Source organism: Cloeon dipterum, chromosome 2 (assembly GCF_949628265.1).
Source record: "Cloeon dipterum chromosome 2, ieCloDipt1.1, whole genome shotgun sequence".
Classification (NCBI taxonomy): Eukaryota; Metazoa; Arthropoda; class Insecta; order Ephemeroptera; family Baetidae; genus Cloeon; species Cloeon dipterum.
Window position 1 is genome coordinate 31,094,183 of NC_088787.1, and position 21,191 is coordinate 31,115,373.

A 21,191-nucleotide genomic window follows, 5' to 3' on the forward strand; every position below is an offset into this window, starting at 1 on the left:
CACGGACGAGGTTTCGAGGTCGCAACGTGGATGACCACTGCGGGGTTCTATAGCCATAATTAGGGATGTGCAAAACCGATTATCGATTATTTTTTCTTTTGCCTGTATGAAGTCGGGACTATCAAATGAGTACGAATCATCAATTTTTAAGCATCTCCCATAAAAAAAATCGATTATTGTCTGATTTCTTAAAAAGGGGCTATTTTCCACTAAATTTTGTCGAAAACCACGCAATCCGCGAACGTGCAACAGTGTTTTAAGCATCGGAGAGGTTGCCAAAGCAAATTTTTTAAAGGAATCTTACAAAACAGATAATTTTTAAACAATGAATAATTTAAAAATACAGTAGTTATTACTTTAATAGCTCAAATTTTAACATTTTTATCTTTTAACAGTAATGTACAGTACATGAGCAATGATTGATTTGCAATGTAATAATTTGTAAAGACCGCATGAGTTAACCAGTTGCAGAAAGTTGTTGTTACTTAAAGTATAATTAAAAATATTTTAAAATTTACCCGAAATTAGAGAAAAGCTTAAATTTTTCCAAATTTGCGAGCAAATCGGCTTTTAAGCTTGCATTTTAGTCATATTGCCTCAATGCCTAAATTGTCTAGTCAATATTTTTATTTGAAATCATAGTTTATTTCACCAGAAGGGAAATTTAGATCATAAATCACATACCATTAATTGGACAGATCGTGACGAAAGGGATCAAAATTAAAGTGGAATGATACTGGGCAAGAACTGAAAATTATTTAAATTGTTGGATGCCATAAACAATTGATCGATTAACAATTTGTTCAACAATTTGCAATAGTAAAAAATTGACCTTCCTACAATAAAAATTCGAATTTTGCCAATTTTCTCCAAAATGTACAGTGCTTGAACATATTTTCTTGGCAAATTTCGATTCCTCTTGTTGAGATCTGTCCAACGGTGTATGCCACTTATTGGGCAAACTCTTGGTTTTTAAAATTAATCGGATTTCATTTGAAAAGCACGGTAACTTTCCAGCCAATTTTCTCGCAAAATTACAGTGCTTCCTAGGTCAATTTAGGCTTTAACTGAATCCTAAGGGATGAGTTTATGCATTGGCAACAAACAATTTCAGGCGTTTGCGGTATCATTCCTCTTTAAGCGAAAAACTCTTTGACAAACTCTATAATTTGTCAAGCAGTTAGGCAATATCTGAACTTTAATTGTTTGACAGACCTGATTTCATTATTGCTCATTCTAGAAGTTGCTTAATTCCAAAAACAATTAACAAAATGAACAACTTGCTAAAGCCAACAAATGCAAAATATTTTTAATCTTTAGCGGACTGTTAATTGTAAGTCCTACTTTAACTTTTTCACTCAAACAATTATTTTTTAAGTATTTTAACCTATCACTCCGACTTTAATTAAATTTTAACTGTCTAAAAATACTTCAACACGATTAAAACATTCCACAAGAGCTAATAGTGATATGAACATTTAAAATTGTTTTCGGCAAAATGTTACAAATTTTAATATCCTTAACGAACTTCTTTTGCTTTTCCAATAAAAAATTTAGCATAGAAAAATATATAATTTATCGCCTATATAGGAACAGGAAACCACATATGAAACCGATTATTTGATAGATTATTTGACTAGAAACCGATTATAAAACCGATTATTTGTCTCTGAATTTCCGACTATAATAATCGATTATTTCTTTGCCAAATCGACTATTTTTGCACATCCCTAGCCATAATTTGAAAGGGGTGAGGTAGAGCATCTTCAAAACCCTTTGGTGCACCAGGGGAGATCAAGACGAGTCGAACGGTGTACAATTTGTGCATTTCTGATGGTTTGTAGACGACAATATTTACAAAAATTGGAAAATTCACCTTTTTAATTTTAATTATTTTTTATTTTTTTAATAAGAAATAAATTTAATTTTGTGTTAATTTGATCAAGCTCGGCGGGGAAATATACTAAACCACCTGATGCCTGTTTAAATTTTGAATATTAATTGTGCCTTTAAATGAAATTAAGTCTCGTGAAACCCTCAAAGTATTCCCAGAGTTTGGGCAAAATTGTTTGGATTTTGTAATTTTCGAAAAAGCCGTGCTTTCGACTAAAGCTTGTAATGTTTTTTCTGGTGAGGGGCCATCCCCGGCTGGCTACGGCGGCGGGCGGCCATGGCCAGCACAGATGAATGGGGCTCGCGGGAGGGAGCAGCACGCGGCGCGCGGCGCGCGGCGGTCGTGTCTGGAAGGGTGTTGGCAGCGCGGAGAGCGAGTGAGTCACGCAGGCGCGCGCCAAGCGGGACGAGCGACGGACCGACCGCGCGCGCTCTCTAGCTCTCTCTCTCTCTCTCTCTCTCTCTCTCTCTCACACACACACACACACACACACACACACACACACACACACGCGCGCGCACATTTTTACACACACACTTTTATACACACGTCGCATGCCAGGTCGGTGTCGGCGGGTCGAGATAGACACGCTGCTAGTGTTGGTCATGACGGTCGGCGGCCGCAGCATGGAGCCGGCGGCCACTTGGCGGCCGCCGCTGGGGCAGCGCCAGCAGCAGCGAGCCGGGCTCCGCTGATCTCGCTCGCCGATTCGCAAGCGCGCACGCAGAGACTGACTCGTGAGATGGCCTGGCCGACCTGCTGGGCGGTGGCCGTCGCGCTGGCCGCCGTCGTGTGGTGTCCCGTGCAGCTGCGGGCCGACCAGCTGTGTCCGACGTGCTCGCCGCCGCCCGCCAGTGAGTTGCTCAGCAGTGTCAGTGTCCAGCAGCATCCGCACCTGCACCACAACCACCACCAGCCTCAGCTCCAGGCTCAGCCTCAGCTTCAGCACGTCTCGGACACGTTCTACCGCATCGAGGCCATCAAGCAGCAGATCCTGTCCAAGCTCGGCCTGCAGGCCAAGCCCAACGTCAGCTCGTCCATCCCGCACGAGGTGCTGTTGGAGACGATGCGCATCGTCGACGACACCGCCGGCATCCAACGCAAACAGCAGCCGCAGCTCGAGCTCGACGACGACGACTTGGGACGAGCCTCTGAGATCATCTCCTTCGCCGAGCCCGGTGAGTAGACGCCAATCAAAAAAGCACAAACCAAAAATTAATAAATCGATGCGGCGCCGAATGTTGCATTTTATTGCGGCCGTGCCAAGAAAACTGATTTCCATAAATCATGCGCCGCTGTGACATTGTCAGACAAAAAAGGGCGCACAGCAAACTTTGGCTGCGGCCAAAATTATATTCATACGCGTGCCGCCCGCCTCCTTCTCGAGTACAACCGAGATCTTCTATCTCTCCGCTGCCCAGTTCGCTTTACTCTTCAGTTCGCTGTAAAAAGTCGGCCGCGAGTTCGTAAAATGAGATTAGCTTGCTTGCTACGACCAGAGGATTGTTCGTGTATTTTTGCGCTCAAAACTTTTGCGAGAAGACAAAGATTTTGCCAAGAATTGTAAGACAAGCCATGAATTTGATCCGATGCGGATTGTGCGATGTGGCCGGCAAAAACTAGGCACCGGCTAAACGAAATTCCCTTTTCTTCTCCCAAAAACGTCTAAACAAATTATCAAATTTTTGCAACGATCTCTACAAAAAAAAGTCTCGTCACTTTAAAAACTCCATTTTATTTCTTATCAGAGAGAAATAATTTTTGGGTTAACTGTTTTGGCCCTTAGATATATTTATTTTTCACCTACTTAAGAGGGTGAGATTTTTTCAAGTTTAAAACTTAAGTATTAATTTTTAGCTCAAACCGATGCGTTCCTTTAAATTTTTAAGTTCAGCAGATAAGAAAAAAATCAGGTGGTACGGTGAGAATAGCAACATTTTGAAGGTCTTCCAGGTTTTATGACTGATGAATTATTATTTCAAGAACCCTAAATTACTGAGGAAATGAAATAAATGCATTTTAATAAAAAAAAACATTTTTTCTTAGATTAAAAAATCTTAGCATTTGTAAGGCAACTGATTTTAGTTGACAATTATTGTTGTTGATAAATTGAGTTGTGAATGCTCAAAAATGGTTTGAAAGTCAGCAAAAAAAAAAAAATCAAAGAAATCTATTTCATTTAAACGTTATACACTCGTGCGTTGGTGGTCTGCTTCCATGAATAAACAGATAAAATGCAAAACATTTGATAAATTATCCGCTCAGTCCGTCCAGCGGTCATAAATTACGATTGCGAGCCTTTTATGCTCTCGGTCCGAAACCACGGAAGCAAGCAAATATGCAGAGAGCGAGCCGAAAAAGGCGATCACCCCGCGATAAATAAAGTTTCAGGGCCGAGAGGATGAAAAGGCAGTGACGGACGAGACGTGTGTGTGTGTGCTGTGTGTAATTCATGATAATGCTAAATTCAAATGGGGCCGCGTGTGCTAAATGACCCACATCTGTTGCACACGCAGACACCGAGAATGCCTGCCTGCACACATAAATCAATTATTTTCGGCTGTCTAACGCGCGCGGTCATTAATTCGCGCAAAATGCACAATACAATAACCTTAATTTTTGACTGCGGTTCGCACCGAGCAGCAGCCAGCGCGCCGGAGAATTCTATCGCGAATGCATGATTTACGAGCAGACTTGATCCATACATCATTACACCTTGCCGGGGGAAACACCTGTTGTCAACTCACGCGCTTGCCACCTTTGAATGCCATGCACCACCGACCGCACCGTCTGATAAATCGCAGCGTCTGCGTCTGCAAAAAATGTTTCTCACAATCGAATACCTTGCAAAAGGAGATGAAGGTATTATTTTTAAAAATCATTTACTCGTTATCGGAAGATATTTTTGCATAAATTAATTAATTAAAATGGTGTGTCGGTAAATTTTCTAGATTTGAATCTTTCCTTCATTGCTTTTTTCATAAATGACATTACAATATTTATAAATCCGATATGTAAAGTACGTCCTTACAGTAGCAGGAATTCCTCTCGGTGCCGGCATGTATCACAAGAAAGTGCTGAAACGTGTGCTTCATCATGAGAGCCACTTGGCCCGAAAGATTGTTGGATAGATCAGTATGTGTGCCGATTAGTCATAGAAATATGAGGTAATCGCTCATTTAAAGCGCAAACAATCTTCAGACGGGAAGCAATCAAAATTTCACATTGATGACCAAATCGTTGAAAATAATCGAGTGCGCGTAATCGTCGTGTCATTTAATTGCACACATTACGCCAAAAGATGAAAATCAACTTTTCGTTTAAATAAATTGAATTTTAAACGCTTAGGAATGCAGCCTACATAATCTAACAGTTAAAAAGATGGATTTTTAAGTGTGATTTTACTTAGAGCGCATTTAAGAAAAAAATTAAGGATTGTACTAACTATTTTTTGAAATAATTCAGTCAATTATCCAACAGTTTACCGGAGTAAATTGATCATTTTTTATCGTTTTAAGGGGAAAAGTGACGAAGCAGCTTTTTCACTTATTGTATATTTGGCAAACTAAATAAAAAGCGGAGAATGTTTAAAAACCTAACTATCTCCTCAAAATCAGTTACTAAACAGATAATTTTGAGTTTAAGATAATCTTTACTATTTTAAATAAAACTTGATTATTTTCACTCATCTCTAGAAAAATGCTTTAAGAGGTTTGACACTGCAAAATCCTTGAAAATACTTGTTGCCAGTGCATGAACTCATCCCTTAGGGCTGAGTAGCACTGTACATTTTTTAGAAAAGTGGCTGCAAAGTTAGCATGCTTTTCAAATGGTGAGAACTGTCTCCTTGTTTGAAATCTAATTTTATTTCAGAAAAAAAGAATTTCCCTAAAAGGTTCCATACGCTGTTGGACAGATCTCGACGATAGCAATCGAAATCTGCCAAGAAAATTTGGTCAAACACTGTAAATTTCGGAGAAATTTTAAAAAAAATGTTGCTCCATTTTTGATAAGAACAAATTGTTTATCGAACAACTGCTATTGCATCGAACAATTCAAAAAATAATTTTTATTTGTCGCCGATCCACTTTAAGCTGAGAAAAAAGCATGTGAGAAAATGCAATCCCAAGAGCAGACCAAGTGAAATTCAAGAAGAGCAAGGATTTTTAAAGCAAAACAGCAATAAGGTCAGATGAAAGGTATATTTTTTTCATTCTTAATCCACATATCGATGAACAAATCGACCTGTGGGAGACCACCTTGCCAAATAAGGCAGTTTCGCAGCCGAGAGACGAATTGTCTCTCGTCGGTTTCAGCACTCGTAGACTCGTTTAATGAAATTACTATTGTCTAAGGTTATTATGTCTGGCGAGTATTGGAGCATGACCATGCTTAATCTGATCCGCGATTTTCTCAGTGGCCGCGGCCTCTGAAAGTACGACGGCTCGGGTTACCGCACTGCCTTAATTTGAAAATACATATACCTGCCCTGCATATAATATATATGCTGTTGCCGGCCGGCGAAATTTGCAGGCAGTGCTGCGCGAGGACGTGTGAGTAATCCAGTGGCGAATATACTTGGAAAAACACAAAACCGTCCGAGAGATTTGATTGCAGTTGAGAAAAAGATCAAGTGTCTTTCTTTCTCTCTCTCTCTGCGCTGCATATTCCTTGCCGCTGCTGATGTGAAAATAAAAAAATAATATGCTGAGTAGCGAAATCAACATGGAGTAAAAATAAACCAGTTCTGTGCGCGGAGGAAAGCGCATGAAATCAGTTTGGACCTTTCTTTTTATTCCGCAGTCGCAGCATTTTTACACAATATTTGATTTCAGCTGCAATCACGCGTGAAGAGTGTATACGTTTTATTTGCCAGGATCGAGTGTTGCGCTGCTTCAAGCCGTGCGGTTAATCGCGCTTCTTGACCTGTCCTGCCGATTATCCAACTTTGTCTTGAATCGGTAGCAATTCAAGACGCCTTCCTAACCAGCGCAGCATTCAATAATTGTGATTAGCTGATTTGTAGCTCTTAAGCCGCGCAGTGGGAAATTAAGCCTCCAAGGGCTCACCGCAGCATTCCTGATTTGTTTTCAAGCTGCGGGAGGGAAACAATCGTTTTTAGTGGATTAGTCAATAATTTCTGCTGGTCGGCTCATTCTTGACCAATGGCGAAAAATGCTTTTGTAACCGACAAACATTGGTGCATAGGTGTCCATTTTTTGACCCTAGGAAAGGAGCTTTTAAATCCAAATTATTTTCTATCCCTGAAAACCAATATCTTTTACTCTGTGAGGAAATGAAACTAACTATCTACCATTAAATTTCACCTTACACGACAATCTTTATAGCAACTCAAGCAAAATTTCATTACCTCTCTTGTTTAAAAAAATAATCCGCGGGTGTCGAAAATAAACAAGTGACTCGCCGGCAATTTCATGAATCACTGCATGCTTGGGGCATTTTCGCCGACAACGCAAACCAAACACGAGCGCATATGCATCGCTAGAGTTGGTCGAACATTAATTTATTTGCACAATTACACCTTGTCGGCCTGATAGCTGGGCGTGCGTAATTTAAGCACGGTGCTAAATTAAAGCCGTGTACCACCTCGTTGCAACATTGTCGACCGTGGAATTAACTAGGGCCGCCGCCGCCGCCGCCGTCGCACTCTGATCCACAATTTATTCAAATCTGTGCCCGCGCAGACGCTGATCGGTGCACGATAAGCGCACCGGCCCGAGCGGAATTTTAACGACCCGATTTTGACCGACAAACAGCCCTTTTCTGAGATAATAAATTGAGCCATCAACTTCTTCGCCACTCACACCTCTGGAAATATAATTCACTGCCCGATCGATATCTGACTTAAGAGTGCTTTTCTTGTTTTACGCACTATATTCTTTACTATTAATTCTTGTAGTTCCCATCCTCTCCCGTCTTGCTGCTTTTCTGAATAATTTATCCGATCGAAACGCAGCCAGGCGAGAAATTAATTTGAAGTGGGGTATCTAATTAAAACGTCACGTGAACGAGATTTTACACCAACTGCATGCGGTGCTCTTTGTATTTTAATAATTTTTCGCCTTCGCTTGACGATTGATGCTCATTAGTCCAAAATTCAGAACACGCCCGATGTTAGTGAATTTTAGCGACCAAAATTCTTTTTTGGCACGCTGGAAGGATATTTTTAGATTTCTGTTAGTAAACAGCAAGCTATATTTAAACACGTCACATAAAGCTTTATGCAAATGAGTAGTAAAGACTATTTTTTACTTCCTGGAAAAGAAAACGAGCTGCGGCACACCTTCACTTATAAAAATTTATTGATTCTCGCTTCATCATTTCGCGCTGGGATATTATTAGTTTGCTCAAAACTGTCGTAAATAATGAGTATTGCAGATCAGCCTAACATTCAAATGGAAACAAATTTCAATGAAAAACAGAGGCAAAATCAATCAGACCAGTGTGCTGAGAAATACGTTTTTTTAAAAAAATAAATGAGTCTTATTTAAATTAAAATCAAGAAACCAACCAATATCGACCATGGCAATCGTCTAATGTTTATCTTCTACTCTACGCACCTCAATTGATGAACCCATTCCTTTTTTACAAATTAATTAATTTCTATGACGGTTTTTTGTGTGAACAAGAACGACGGCGACCAATTAGATAAGGAAGTGGTTCGCTGGCTATAATGATCGAGACGGCAGCGCCACTGCAGCATCCAGAGCAATTAAGCCGCAGGGTGTCGCTGTGGCGCTGCTGTCTCGACCTAATAGCCAATCAGAGAGAACCGCTCGCTTCTCTGATTAGTCGCCGTCGTTCGTTGTGGCACTTTTTGCCTATGGTTCAAACCGCTGGTTTTCCAAACCTAATTCCATCTTTGGGAATGTATTGCCCCTAATTGATTGTGCAAAAAGATCGCTTAGTTAGTACTAAATAAATTTTGTTTTTAATTTCTTTTCAATGTTTTTGACATGTAGCTGAACCACTAGCCCTACATAAATATGAATAAAAAACTTTTGAATCCAATTTGGAAAGTTCCTTTTCCCTTGAGTCATCATCTTGGAACAATTCAACTGAGTTTAGTAGTTCGACCCAAGGCAGCGGAATTTGTTTGAGGTAGGAAATCGTTCAAACAATAATAAGCATTTCACAATATCGACACAGCTTATTCCGCTCGTGTCTAGCTGTTATGCCAGCCGGAATGGACGTTTTCCAAATCTACAATTGGTGTGTGTACGTGCGTGTTGTGGTTGTGGCGAGAAAAGGAATGAGGCTCATCAAGTTTTATTCATTTAATTCGCTGGCACGGATAAAAGCAGAATTCTGTTGTGCTCCGGCTTTTAAATATCTATAAAAATTGCGCAGAGCCGGCAGCCAGTGCTTCCTATGTATATGCGACTTTTGTTCTTGTATTATTGCAGGGGAGAAATAAAATAATAAAGAAGGAGTTGAGTGTGTACATGGCTGCTTGCTTGCTTGGTGAGTGCGTATCTTTCTTGTCCGGCACAATTGCCGGCGAAAAGCGGGCAAAAAGAAAGGGTTGCGAGCAGTTTTTAGCTGGAGCGGCGGAGAAAGGGAGAGAGAGAGAGAAGGCACATCTGAAAAGGGGAAACTAAAAGAAAACTGTCTCGCTTCTGTCTTCTGCATTGCAGCTTCGCCCGCCTTTTCGCCTCGAAAACACACACACAGAAAATCCGCACACACTTTTTCCATAGCAGTGAAAGTGGTTTTTGTCCTGTTTTCCTCTCGGCCGAGAAAGCAGCGCCTCGCGCGTTTACCAATGCAAATTTTATGGGGCTAACTGCTATCGCTTGGTCATTCTGCAGTGTTGGAATCGACACTGCAATCATGCCTTTTCACCTTAATGTTTTCTTTTCTTTCGCATGCTCGAATATTGCTACATTGAGCGTACAATATTGGCAAATTTAGATCTCTTCCTGTACACATTGGGGAGAAGAAATTTTTCTGGCAACCATCAACAATAATTTTTAGTTGAATATATTTACCTAGAATTTTTCAATTTGGAAAATGCTAAAATTTGCACTCTAGCACAAATTTTAAGCTTATTGGCATGGTGTTGACAGTTCTAAAGGCATTTTTCGTGCTCATTTGATGGTCTTTAACGACCGGAAGCCAAGTATACGTTTCATAGCCCCAACGATGTGTTAAAATCACAAGAAAAAATATCGTGAAAAATATTTCCGAGAAATTCCACTTAAATTAAAATAATGTATATTTATTAATTTTTTGGGTTCTTTGCTAAAGTGTTAAGGGGGTGCACGCCATCCCCTTTCAACCCCATCGCTACAATTTTTGATAATTAAAATTGTAGCATGGTTCCTCTGCGCTTAAAAATATTTTAAATTATCCAAAACTCCTTCTAAATTATCTCCACGTTAATTTTTTTCAAAGCTAAATCAGATTAATATTTGAAAATTTAATGCAAATAAATACAAAAAATTGAGAAATATTTATCGTGTTTTACTTTTTTTGAGGCTATTGAAGTACGGCAACCTAGGAGTGGAGGGTAAGCACCCGCAATACCTTCAGCTGGTCAGGGAAGGTCGAGACGAGTCCAACGATGGTTAGTTTTTGCAATTCTGACTATTAGAACCCGAGATTTGGAGTTGCAAAAACTACGAAATTTGTAAAATTCCTATTTTTGCGAGTTCTGAAGTGAAATATCTTGAAAACAAAAAATTCATAGCTTTTGTATTTTCTGCAATGTTCTCACTTGTCATGGGGAAACTTGTAAAGATATTTTCTAAATGTCTAAATCAAATTCAAATTATTTTTTTTATTATTAGAACCATTATTTTTGGAATTATGTCTGTTGATAAATATTTGCTTAATTTATCTAACTCCCCTTTATGAATGACACGGAAAAAAATACTTCCACAAAATTTAATATTCACAAAATTATTTATATTTCGGAAAAATGCATAAAATGCGAAAATTGCGGAAAAGCCCGCAAAAACAGTTAATACGATGCAGTAGTTTTTTTTCGGAAACATGCGGGTATTATTGAAAACCCTGCTCACATCTCTCGTTTCCTCCATAAGAATATTTTAACATATCCAGCCAACAAGCCTGAGCGTCACCGAGAATTGTGAATTTGTCATGAAATAAAAAATTTGGTATGACTTGGGAACTAAATAAACTATTATTGCTTCTTTTACAAGGAGTATTATACAATTGTGTGACTATCAATTACAATATTCATATTCAAACTTGATTTATTTTATGGCATACAGTTATACATTATATTATTCTTCTCCAAAAAGCAAGCTACACACACAATAGGTCATGTTTTATACATTTATCATAATTAAATTCAAACAGGAAATATCAAGCGATATTACAAATTTCTAACGGAAGCCAAGTAAGTAGCAACATTGTGAAATTCCATTTGATAAACAAATTTGTGCAGCGCATTAGTGAACTCTTTATACCCAGGCATTATGCGAAGCGAAATTGGCAAAGCATTTATACAATGACGCGGGCGCAGTGAAGGGGTTTTGTTTCGAAATTTGACTAGTATGTGTTGGTATATATATATTATACAGCTCAGGCTTCGCACGAGTGTTTTGTTCGTAAAGAATAACGCAATACAATTCAATTATAACAACAAGAATAGGCCAGATGTAACAGAATAAAATTCAAGTCCGCGAAACGAAATGAAATAAAAAAATATTTCAACTCTATTTACATAAGAAAATTTGAATAATATTTTTTTTATTTAAATTGAATAAAATTAAAAACTTGTTCTAGATATAGTAACAGTAGAACATTAGCTAGTCCTACAATACGCATTGTAACAATTTGTGCAGCATGAATTTCCAATCTCGTTCCACTCTACTTGTAATTTTCATGCACCGTTTAAAAAATTCTCCGGCTGTGATTTGAGGCGATTTGCTGCAAAGGAAAAAAGCAGGAAGAAGCAGACAAAAGAAAAGAGCAGCAATAACAATCTTGCTGATCTCAAGTGCAGCAGAGCAATAAAAATGGCAGGGCGTCTGCGACGAGAGCGTAGCGCAGCAAAAACATATTGCTTGGCTAAATCAGCGTGGCAGGGCAGACGACGCGCTTAAACGTGCATCACAAATTCAGCACAGCAGCATTTGGTGCAGTATTTATTGTTATTTTCCTGCCTGCGATACACACACACTGCAAGCCGGAGCCAAAAAGTAGATTGCAATTGTGTCTCGGGAGTGCAAAAAGAGCAGTCGAACGAACGAGCGAACGCATACACGAAACGGCGGCGCAAAATGTAATAAGCATTTTATCTTAAGCGGAGACAACAACTTCGAGAGCATGCAGTGTACACAGTAATTTGTGAAAACGTGCGCACGTCTGCGAAAAACGAGCCACCATTTCGGCTCAATTGCTTGTGCAGACGCGCCGCCGTGCGCTTTTTCGCTTGCGACCTGATCAAAGCCAGCAGATAATCGCCGACGCATAAATCTCGCATTGACACGCGAAATATTCGCCAAATGGCAAAAAAGCAGTGTTCCCGTTCGAGAGCATCTCTCTCTTTGCTCCTTACCTGCAGGCCGATGACGTCACGCCCGCCGGCGTCGTCGCTGCCGCCGACAGCGAAATTGCCATTTTTTGCCGCCCTTCCTATCTTCTCTCCGGCGGAGCGACTGACAACCCGGTTGCCTAGATTCACTCAGTGGCGTGCATGACGGAGGATCGCTTTCGTTAATAATTTTTACGGATTTTTCAGCCACATTTATTTTGCTTCTCCGAAATAAAATAGAAGAAAAAACCCTGATCTCTCTGAAAAACATGAAACTAATCTTGATATAGTAAAAGCACTTTCATTCCACCCTTGAGGAAGAGGGATGGTCGTTAAAATTGAATTTGAGTTGGTTTTGACTTTTTTACACGCTGAATTAGTCGCGTCAATTGCTACCGGCCTGCGAAAAATGTTATACATTTTACCATTTTAGATGGGTTGAAAGATTTGACGCCCTTATTGCGCTTCAGCTATCTAGGGGAAGTCATGGAGAGTTGATCGGTGTTTAGTTTTTGTAAATCTGAGACTTATACAAGCTAAGATTTGTTGAAAAGCGTGTTTTCTTGTTTAGATATATGTAAGACACTTTTAATAAAAAATCAATTTAAATAAATACTATATCTCAGGTTCTAAGAGTAATTAATGCGAAATTTTCGTATCATTTTACTCGTCTTCATGTCCAATGATGAGCTGAAGTAGTTTCAATGAGATAAATTCTTAAAAAATATGAAATGAATTGAATTACGTAGCGCAATGAGGTGCAAACAACAAAATATTGTATAAAATTTTACGTTTTTTAGGGTTCAAAGGGGGGTTGAAGGGTCGGCACCCTTACACTGCTCCGGCTATCTAGGGGAGGTTGAGACTAGACTAGTGGTGTTTGGTTTTTGTAAATCCGACCAATAGAAGCTGAGATTTGGGCGTGTAATTATTTTTAGGGAAAGGGAAAAACACATTTTTGTTTTTATTTTGTATAAAATAAAAAAATAATGCCTTTCCAGATTTGAGTGTATCTAAATAAAATTTTTTTGCTCTACAAAATGACAATGTCAAAACTCAAAACTTTTGCGGCCTTGATTTTAAAATTTGACAATATTTCAACTCGAGGAACTATAACTTCAGACATTTCACCTACCACTTTTAGATCACAAGAAAAGTTGTTTGAACTGACGAGATGTGTTCAACGGTTTCGGAATCCCTACCATTATTCTGAACAAAGTTACTTAAAGTTCAAAAAAAGGTTTCATCTTTGAAAGCCCACAAAATCCGTGACAGTGCGAAAATGGGGGTTTCCAACGAATTTTCGGTTGAAACAGGAATATAATATTAACCCCACAGCAACATTCTCCTGCATTGATTTTATCAAGCCTGAAATGAAATTGGAATTTCTCCATTCATTATTTAATCTCGATTTGTCTTCACTCTCACAATCAGACACAACCCCAAATTTTCTCTGGGAAGCCCGACGCAATCTAGTGCGTAGTTTCCGCGGCTAGCAAATTAGAGAATCTGTTCGCAAACGCTATTTCCAGGAGGCAAACACGCGCGTTGAAAAAGGCCGGCGATAAGAAAGGGTCCGCAATAACAATACTCTTTGATGACCAGGCCACTCGGGCCGATAAGAGCATCGCACAAGCGAAAACGTGCACTTGCGGCTTTTTATGCCAATTCTTCTCGCTCGCACAAATTCGGCAACGAGGCCAGAGTAAATATTTTCCCTGCGGATTCACGGCAATTCAGACCCAATCTGCGCCGTCTAATTTTATTGAAATTATGCTATCGGTCCAGATGATTTTCTTTCAAAACGTCTGCCAAGTGGATAAACAATTTATTTAATTGAATCGATGCATTCTGGTTGCAAAAAAAAACTGTGACTTAACGGGAAAGATTCGCATTGTTCATCGGTTCCCATGGCTCAACAACAACAGGTTAGTAAACATTTGTTCTGGAGATTTCGGACCGGGCAGGAACACAAAGGATAATAAATAAGCGAGTCTCTTCGCAGAAAAACAGCCTGGGGTGCTTCGGCTCACATTTTAATTTGGTTATCTGGTACGAGTAATAAGTGGTTTGCATCACAATTATCAGCAGGCGTACTTTGCAAGCCCCATTTGAGCAGTGTGTTATTCCATAGCGCACGTTGCGAACGAGCGCGAGTGCGTGCTGCTTTTTGGGAGGTCCCCGCCGTTTATTGCTTTACAACTATATTATAATTTCGCATGCCATTGTTACTTTTTCGAATATAAATTGAGCTATCAAAGTCACGGCACAACACAAACGCAGAATTGATCTTTTCTTAATACTTTCACCACAGTTTAAACTCTGTAAATTGTAATTCAATTAAAATTTTTTTTTTCGCCATCAAATAATATAATCACTTTTAGTGTCTTAATTAATATTTGCGTAAAAAGCAAACAGATGGCGCCACGGTTTTTCTACGATTTAAACAAAAAGACTTTTCTACGGCATTTGGCTGAACCGATTTTGGTTTTCAGCCCATCAAAAGAAATAATTTTAAGTGTAGAATGCACATACACTGGCAGAATTGAGTCTGAAATCACTGCGGAAGTGCCAAACACCAAGGGGCTTACGCAAACGGTGAATTTTTAAAAAAATAAAGTATTAATTCTTGTTCGAATCTCTTCAACTGGTTGAATCCGTCGAATTTGAAAACTTCTAGGGGCTTTTTTTAGTTTATATCGTTCAAAAATCCGGTTAATTATGGTGTTGACAAAGTTTGAAATCAAGTGCACCGCATGAATTCCAGCTCGGAGACAATTGCAACGAAACGATGTGCCGGTTGAACAGGCAGTGTGCCAAGGCTCATCACTCCTCTCGGGCTTTTCACATAATTAGGCGGCGAATCAGCCAATAAAAGTCGCGAATAAAATGATTATTTCACACGCTTCCGCGCCAAGCACCGCCATCGGACAAACTGACGACTCTCCGAGTACAATATATGCAAAGCGGAGAGAGCAGAAAACGAAAACACACACACACACACATACATTCCCAGACCGGCGGGATCGAGATCGAAATCTAGAAGCCGAGCGAGATATAAACAATGGCGCAAACGCCGTAAAAGGCGGCTTAATTTAATATTCCATAAAAGCGTGAGACGAAATAGCAACTAAGTTGGACTGCTCCGTAAATAGTAGAAGGGTCAAAAGTTCGCGGCGCCGCCCAAGCGCTGTGAGAAAACGGCCCTTTTCACCTACAACACCCGAAAATACAAATTCGAGTTGGTATGGCAGACAAGTTTTTGCTGTTTTGATTATTATTGCTGCCGCCAAAATCTCGCTGTTTCGTATGCAAAACGGTTTATTGCACGTCTCTCGCCATGTGCGGCGCGCGATTTTCTCTCCCTCGGTGCCGATTTACTGCCATTTTTATTAGCGCCATCAAACGAGTGTGCCAATCCAATCTGAATATTATTATCGGCGCGCGGCACCACAACAAGGTAAATCAATCGGGGCCGCCACTGCCTGCCTGCCTGCACTTTTGCCAGGTGGCCGACCACCAGTCTACAATTTGTCAGGTTTCTCTTTGATTTTCAACGTTAAAATTTCAGTTGCCAATTAAAATGTAACAATTTTATATTTATATAAAAAATGAATTATTTAACTTAAAATAATTTAATTTAGTTTCAAAGTAATCTTTATTATGGTTCTGCAGGGCTATTTTACCCCATACATTGCCATATCCAGACAAAATAAATTCAGTTTGTGCATAATTGTTTAAAAGAGAGGTGGTTCAGTATTTCTTTTAGAAATTCCTTGAAAGCACTTTGGTTTTCGTTGAGACACAAATTCAGTGGGAGGTTGTTCCACAGGCGGTAGCTTTGAACTTGGAAACAGTTTTCGGACACTTCAACACACTTACAAATGGGGCCAGCAGTTTCATTTGATGCGCTCTCTTGTCCTGCCAAAAAGGTTTACATCGTACATTTTGGTTACTAAATGATAAGGCGGACAATTTTTATACATAATTTTGAAAATTTATCAGTTTTTAAATTTATAATTGATTTTTTATCGGCTTGACTTGACACATCATTAGTGTTTTATTATTTGACAAGAGTCACAGTTAATTTGAATACTTTCGATAAGGATTCTTTCAGATGTTAAATAGAAATAGAATGATAATTCTAGGGCAAGTATTGAGAAATAATAATGCATGAGTGAGAGCACTAAAAATTAAAAAAAAAATAAAAAGAATGTGGGAGTAATTTATTTTAAAATGTATTTCAAAAACAAGCATGGAAGGTAAACAAATAAGAACATTGTATACTAAAATTAATGCCACAGATAGACAGGTATTTAAAAAATTTAGGCACCTTGATTTCCTAAATTTACCCCTACTGAAAAAAAAATCAAAATTTACAATTTAAAAATAATTCAAAATTCGGATTATACTAAATATTTCAACCCAGATAACATGTTTGAACGACTAAACCCAGAGCTAGGATTCCGCAAGCAGTGGTCGTCGAGTTTCGGAACACCCTAAATTTATTTTTTAATCTAATTTAATTAGTTTAAAATAACTAAACATTCCCAGATTAAACAAAAAAAAAATAGGTTAAAATTAGTTAATCAATTTAAACGATGCTCTCTTGAAACAGAAACCTCGTAAGGAGTGCTTTTAAATAAAATATTTTTAAAACATTTCACACATGCAAATTTTACTTTTAAAAATTTTCAACTGCAGATCAACCGAATTGCAAGCGTGTCTCTGCTTTTATTTACGACTCCTTTACGGCGCAAACATATTTACCGCGCATTAAAATCCCCGGCGGTAATTAACAGAGGCGGCCGGAGTGTATCAATTTGGAGCGGCGGCGAGATGCACCCTGGCCGCGGCCCCAAGCCCCGTAGTTGCCAATCTCGGAAGATGGTCGGCGTTTGGCGCCGGAGGCCCGGCCGCGGCCTCCGGGAGCCCCGCCGACCGGCCCGCGCCCACTGTTGAAGGGTTAACAGCGCGGCTTGCGCGGCGCCGAGCGGCAATTAGCTCGGCGAATGTGTAAAAAGGGCCGATATGATCGCATATGTTGGTATGATAAAACGAGACGCGTGCGATCGCCCGGTCCGGCGAGAGAGGCGCGAAGTGAATGCTCCGCCGGCCTCATCAGCCAACTATCTGTCGTTTGACTTGCTGATTGATTTTCCTCCTTCATTGCGCGGTGCATTACAATTTAGCATCAGGTTCATGTCTTATTCAAATTTACTGCATGTCTCAATAAAAATTTCACGTATTCAACACAATTTGTCCGTCATAAAGAAAAAGACGTTTTTAACCAAATCTTGACTTCTACAACAACCGTGTACTGTCATGACCGGATAAGGGCGTCGCAGCCCTTTTTAATCTCTTCGAAAGTGGAAAAAAATTCAGTGTATTAATTATTCATGCTAATTTTGAAAAGATTGCGGAAAATTACCAACCATGCAAGCCTCAGGATTGAGTTCGATAAAAAAATTAAACTTAAATTCTATTCTTGCCTGGTCTAATTTTTACCTTTTAAAGCTGGTTTCAAAAAATCCAAATAGCCACCAAACACGGTCCAGTTAAATTCAGTATTCACCTCTAAACAGCTCCTCAGCGAAGATTCTTTTGCATTTTCGTATAGAAAGTGGAAATTTCTTGATCGCAGAATATAAAGCAGCCTTTTTGATAGCGGTGTCAAAATATTATGTCTGAGAAGTAGTGGCCCGCGAGCGCGTCAGGAGGAGGAGAGACAGCATAATGGAGAAATTAACGTCACTTTTCTATTACAATTTACGATTAGTATTTCAGCCGAAACTAATTTCCACGCGATTTATTGCCGATGCAAGAAATCAGCCAATCTGTCGATGCAGATGGATTTATTAGCCGCTCCGAGAAAACATTCCACAGAAAGGAAGATAATGCCCCCCGACGATTTCACTGATCACGTACGCAAAATTCTAAAACAAAAAGGGAAATTAATACTTAGAAGCCAAAAATCCGTGAGACTCTTCTTTATTTATTTGGTTTCAAATTTATTTGGCTTTTCTTAATTTTGTGTTTTGAAATTAAAAGATCAATGTGGGATAAAAATATTTTGAACTAAAACCAACATTTGCATGATTTAAATTGAATTTGTAAAATCTGCGACCTCGTTGTGCGCCTCTCTGTTATTGTGCGGCGTCGTTTTGGAATGCTCGGTAGTCTCGGAGGTCGGTCTGGTATCGGGCAGCTCTCATCTCGGCTGCTGCAAAGGGCGTTCCCTCCTCGGACGATTGCTCGCTCGCTCGCTGCGGCTCTCACATGAATATTATTACGCACACGAGAGCGAGCGACCCGAGAAGAGAGAGAACCTTGCCTGGTTGACTCCTTTGTCGCGCCGCCGACAACAGCCACCTCCCACGCGGCCAGATAGATGATTTCCAACGAAATAAACGATGAGCATTCTCTAAATAAATAAATAAACAGTGCTGGGAACCGGGAACAGTTTGCCCTGTTGGCTGGCGCCGCCGTGAGACGTATAAAAAAACAACACCTGTTCGTTCGGTTGGCGGGTGTCGATTGGAGTGACCTGAGGAGCGTGTGAGCTGCCACCTTGCTGACGACAGGTCGCAACAGGGGTCACCCTCCGCCGTCTGGGAGGTCCGCACCTGGCCCGCCGCGCCCTCGCCTCGGATCGCCATGACGACCCGCTGAAGAATCTTTTTAAAATCACATGCAATTGAAATAGTATATATTCAATTTATTTTATTTACTACCGACGATAATAATCATACAAGATTCAATCATTTTAAATTTCCTCGAGCTTGAGGCAATTTTAAAAAAAAAAGTTTTTTAACTTTTGTAATTGTTTAGTGAGTTTTGATTTAATAATAAAAAACTGTAAGAGGATATAAGCCACTAAATTTATTTTCAGCTTTAACAACTAAAACAATGAAATTATTTGTTTTAAGTAACATTATACACGGTAACTTTATTCAATTATTTTTTAATTAATTATTTAAATACAAAAACTTACATTTACTAATTATTTTATTTTTTGTGATCTGCATTATTTGTATGATTTTATATTGTATTTGTATAGCATAGCAATACAGTTTAATGATTTATATAAATCCCGACAGTGCGGATTAACGTTACAAGTTTATAAGCAAATTATAACTTTGGAGAAAATACTTTCTCGTTTGAATTAATTACTATGCAACTCCATTACATCAGAAACATATTTTAATTGAAAACCTGCATCTTTAATTCTGTAATGTATTACTGCGTAAATCTAGTTTTTTTCCTTAGGTAGCCGCAATCAGTAATAAATAAAGCTGCGACTGACACTCCGCCAGCTTAATTACGCTCTATACATATTATTTACAAGCGAAAGCTTTTTGTTCACCGTCACCAAGAGGGGAGGAGAGTGAAACAAGCCGGCTGCATCTAATTATCACTTAATCAGCCCCCAAAAACGCCACAGGTCACTCGCATTCATCATTGTGTCACGGCCGAGCAGGAATTTCCTGCCGCGTCTCGCCTTCTAATGGAGAGGAAAATTTTTATTTGGGTCAAGATACAAACGAAATTTGACTCAAAAGATAGACTAAATAAAAAAATTGACAATATTAATAAAAAGTTGAAGTTTTCCCAGGTGTCTGTTTAAATTTCTGTGAAAATCAGCTCCTAATATTAAAATTATAATTTATTCGGTCTGAATAGAAATTTCTTTACATAAAAATTCACACGATTTTGGATAGATCGCGATGTTACGTGAAAAAATAAATAATTTTTTTCGAGAAATTAGAAATTTAACGGTTCCTCCATCCTGAATTCATTATTATTACATTTAAAAAATCAAATATTCAATGGACTAAAAATGCAAAGATCCATTTTTTTTAATTTCCAACCCCAGAAATTTTAGTCCCACACGTCATGACTAGGGGACCGAAACCATTTTTCACGGGCGTCGCGTTTATTACGTCGGCAGGGGCCGGGATTATGTATGAATGGCACGCAGTTAATGCCGAGGAAGGTCACAAATCAAATCAAAGTCGCCGCATTTCGTTCCTCATTGCCGTCGGAATGGTTCTTTTTCTGTCTGCATGCCAATTCGTCGCTGTGAAGGACGCCAATTTTTGTGTATTGATTCGCGTGCAAATTGCGCTGGCTGGACTTGTTGTGTGTGTGTATCTTTGGGACAAGATTTATTACCACGCCTTGCCAAGGTCCCCCTTGCATGATGCATCGAGGAATCGGCACAAATGCACATTGTGTGCCATTGGTTTCGTGGCAATTTGAATGGAAAATAAATCTGCTGGCTGATTTAAAGCGGTATTAGCTATAATAAAAAATTGTCCTCTGACTTGTCTAAAAAGTATGTCATTCGTTAATAATGGAAAATTATTTTTTGCAATAATCGAAAAAAGACCTTGGAGCAGTAAAAATTCAAAACTTTCACATTGTCTCCTAATTTTCCAGCGCTTGGCCACATTTTCTTGGCAGATTTCGATTCCTCTCGTCGAGATCCGTCCAACACGTTTTATGGAAATCCTTTGTTGTGAAATAAAGTAGGATTGCCTCACCACTTGAAAATCATGCTAACTTTGCACCCGAAAAATTTGGTCAATTTTGAATTCACAATGAGTTTTCTCGTCTCACGAAGGAAGATATTTTATACTTTACTCTCAACAAAAAGTAAAAATAAAAAATGTGTCATTTTTCATAATTCAGCACTTTCGAACCACAAAGGGGTTGGCGGGAGAGGGCGAGAGTGGCAGTCGGGAATTACGTCAGTGGGTCATCCAT

General features: G+C 39.3%; 1 protein-coding gene across 1 annotated transcript in view; it reads left to right on the forward strand.

Annotated features, from left to right (window-relative positions):
• Positions 1 to 2,318: 2,318 nt before the first annotated feature.
• The window catches only part of LOC135936324 (inhibin beta chain-like), a 42,541-nt gene continuing 23,668 nt past the window's right edge, over positions 2,319 to 21,191 (forward strand). Inside the window, exon 1 of the mRNA XM_065479088.1 lies at positions 2,319 to 3,072. Coding sequence (XP_065335160.1) covers positions 2,637 to 3,072 — 436 coding nt within the window. The 5' untranslated portion in view covers positions 2,319 to 2,636. The remainder of the gene's footprint in view (positions 3,073 to 21,191) is intronic.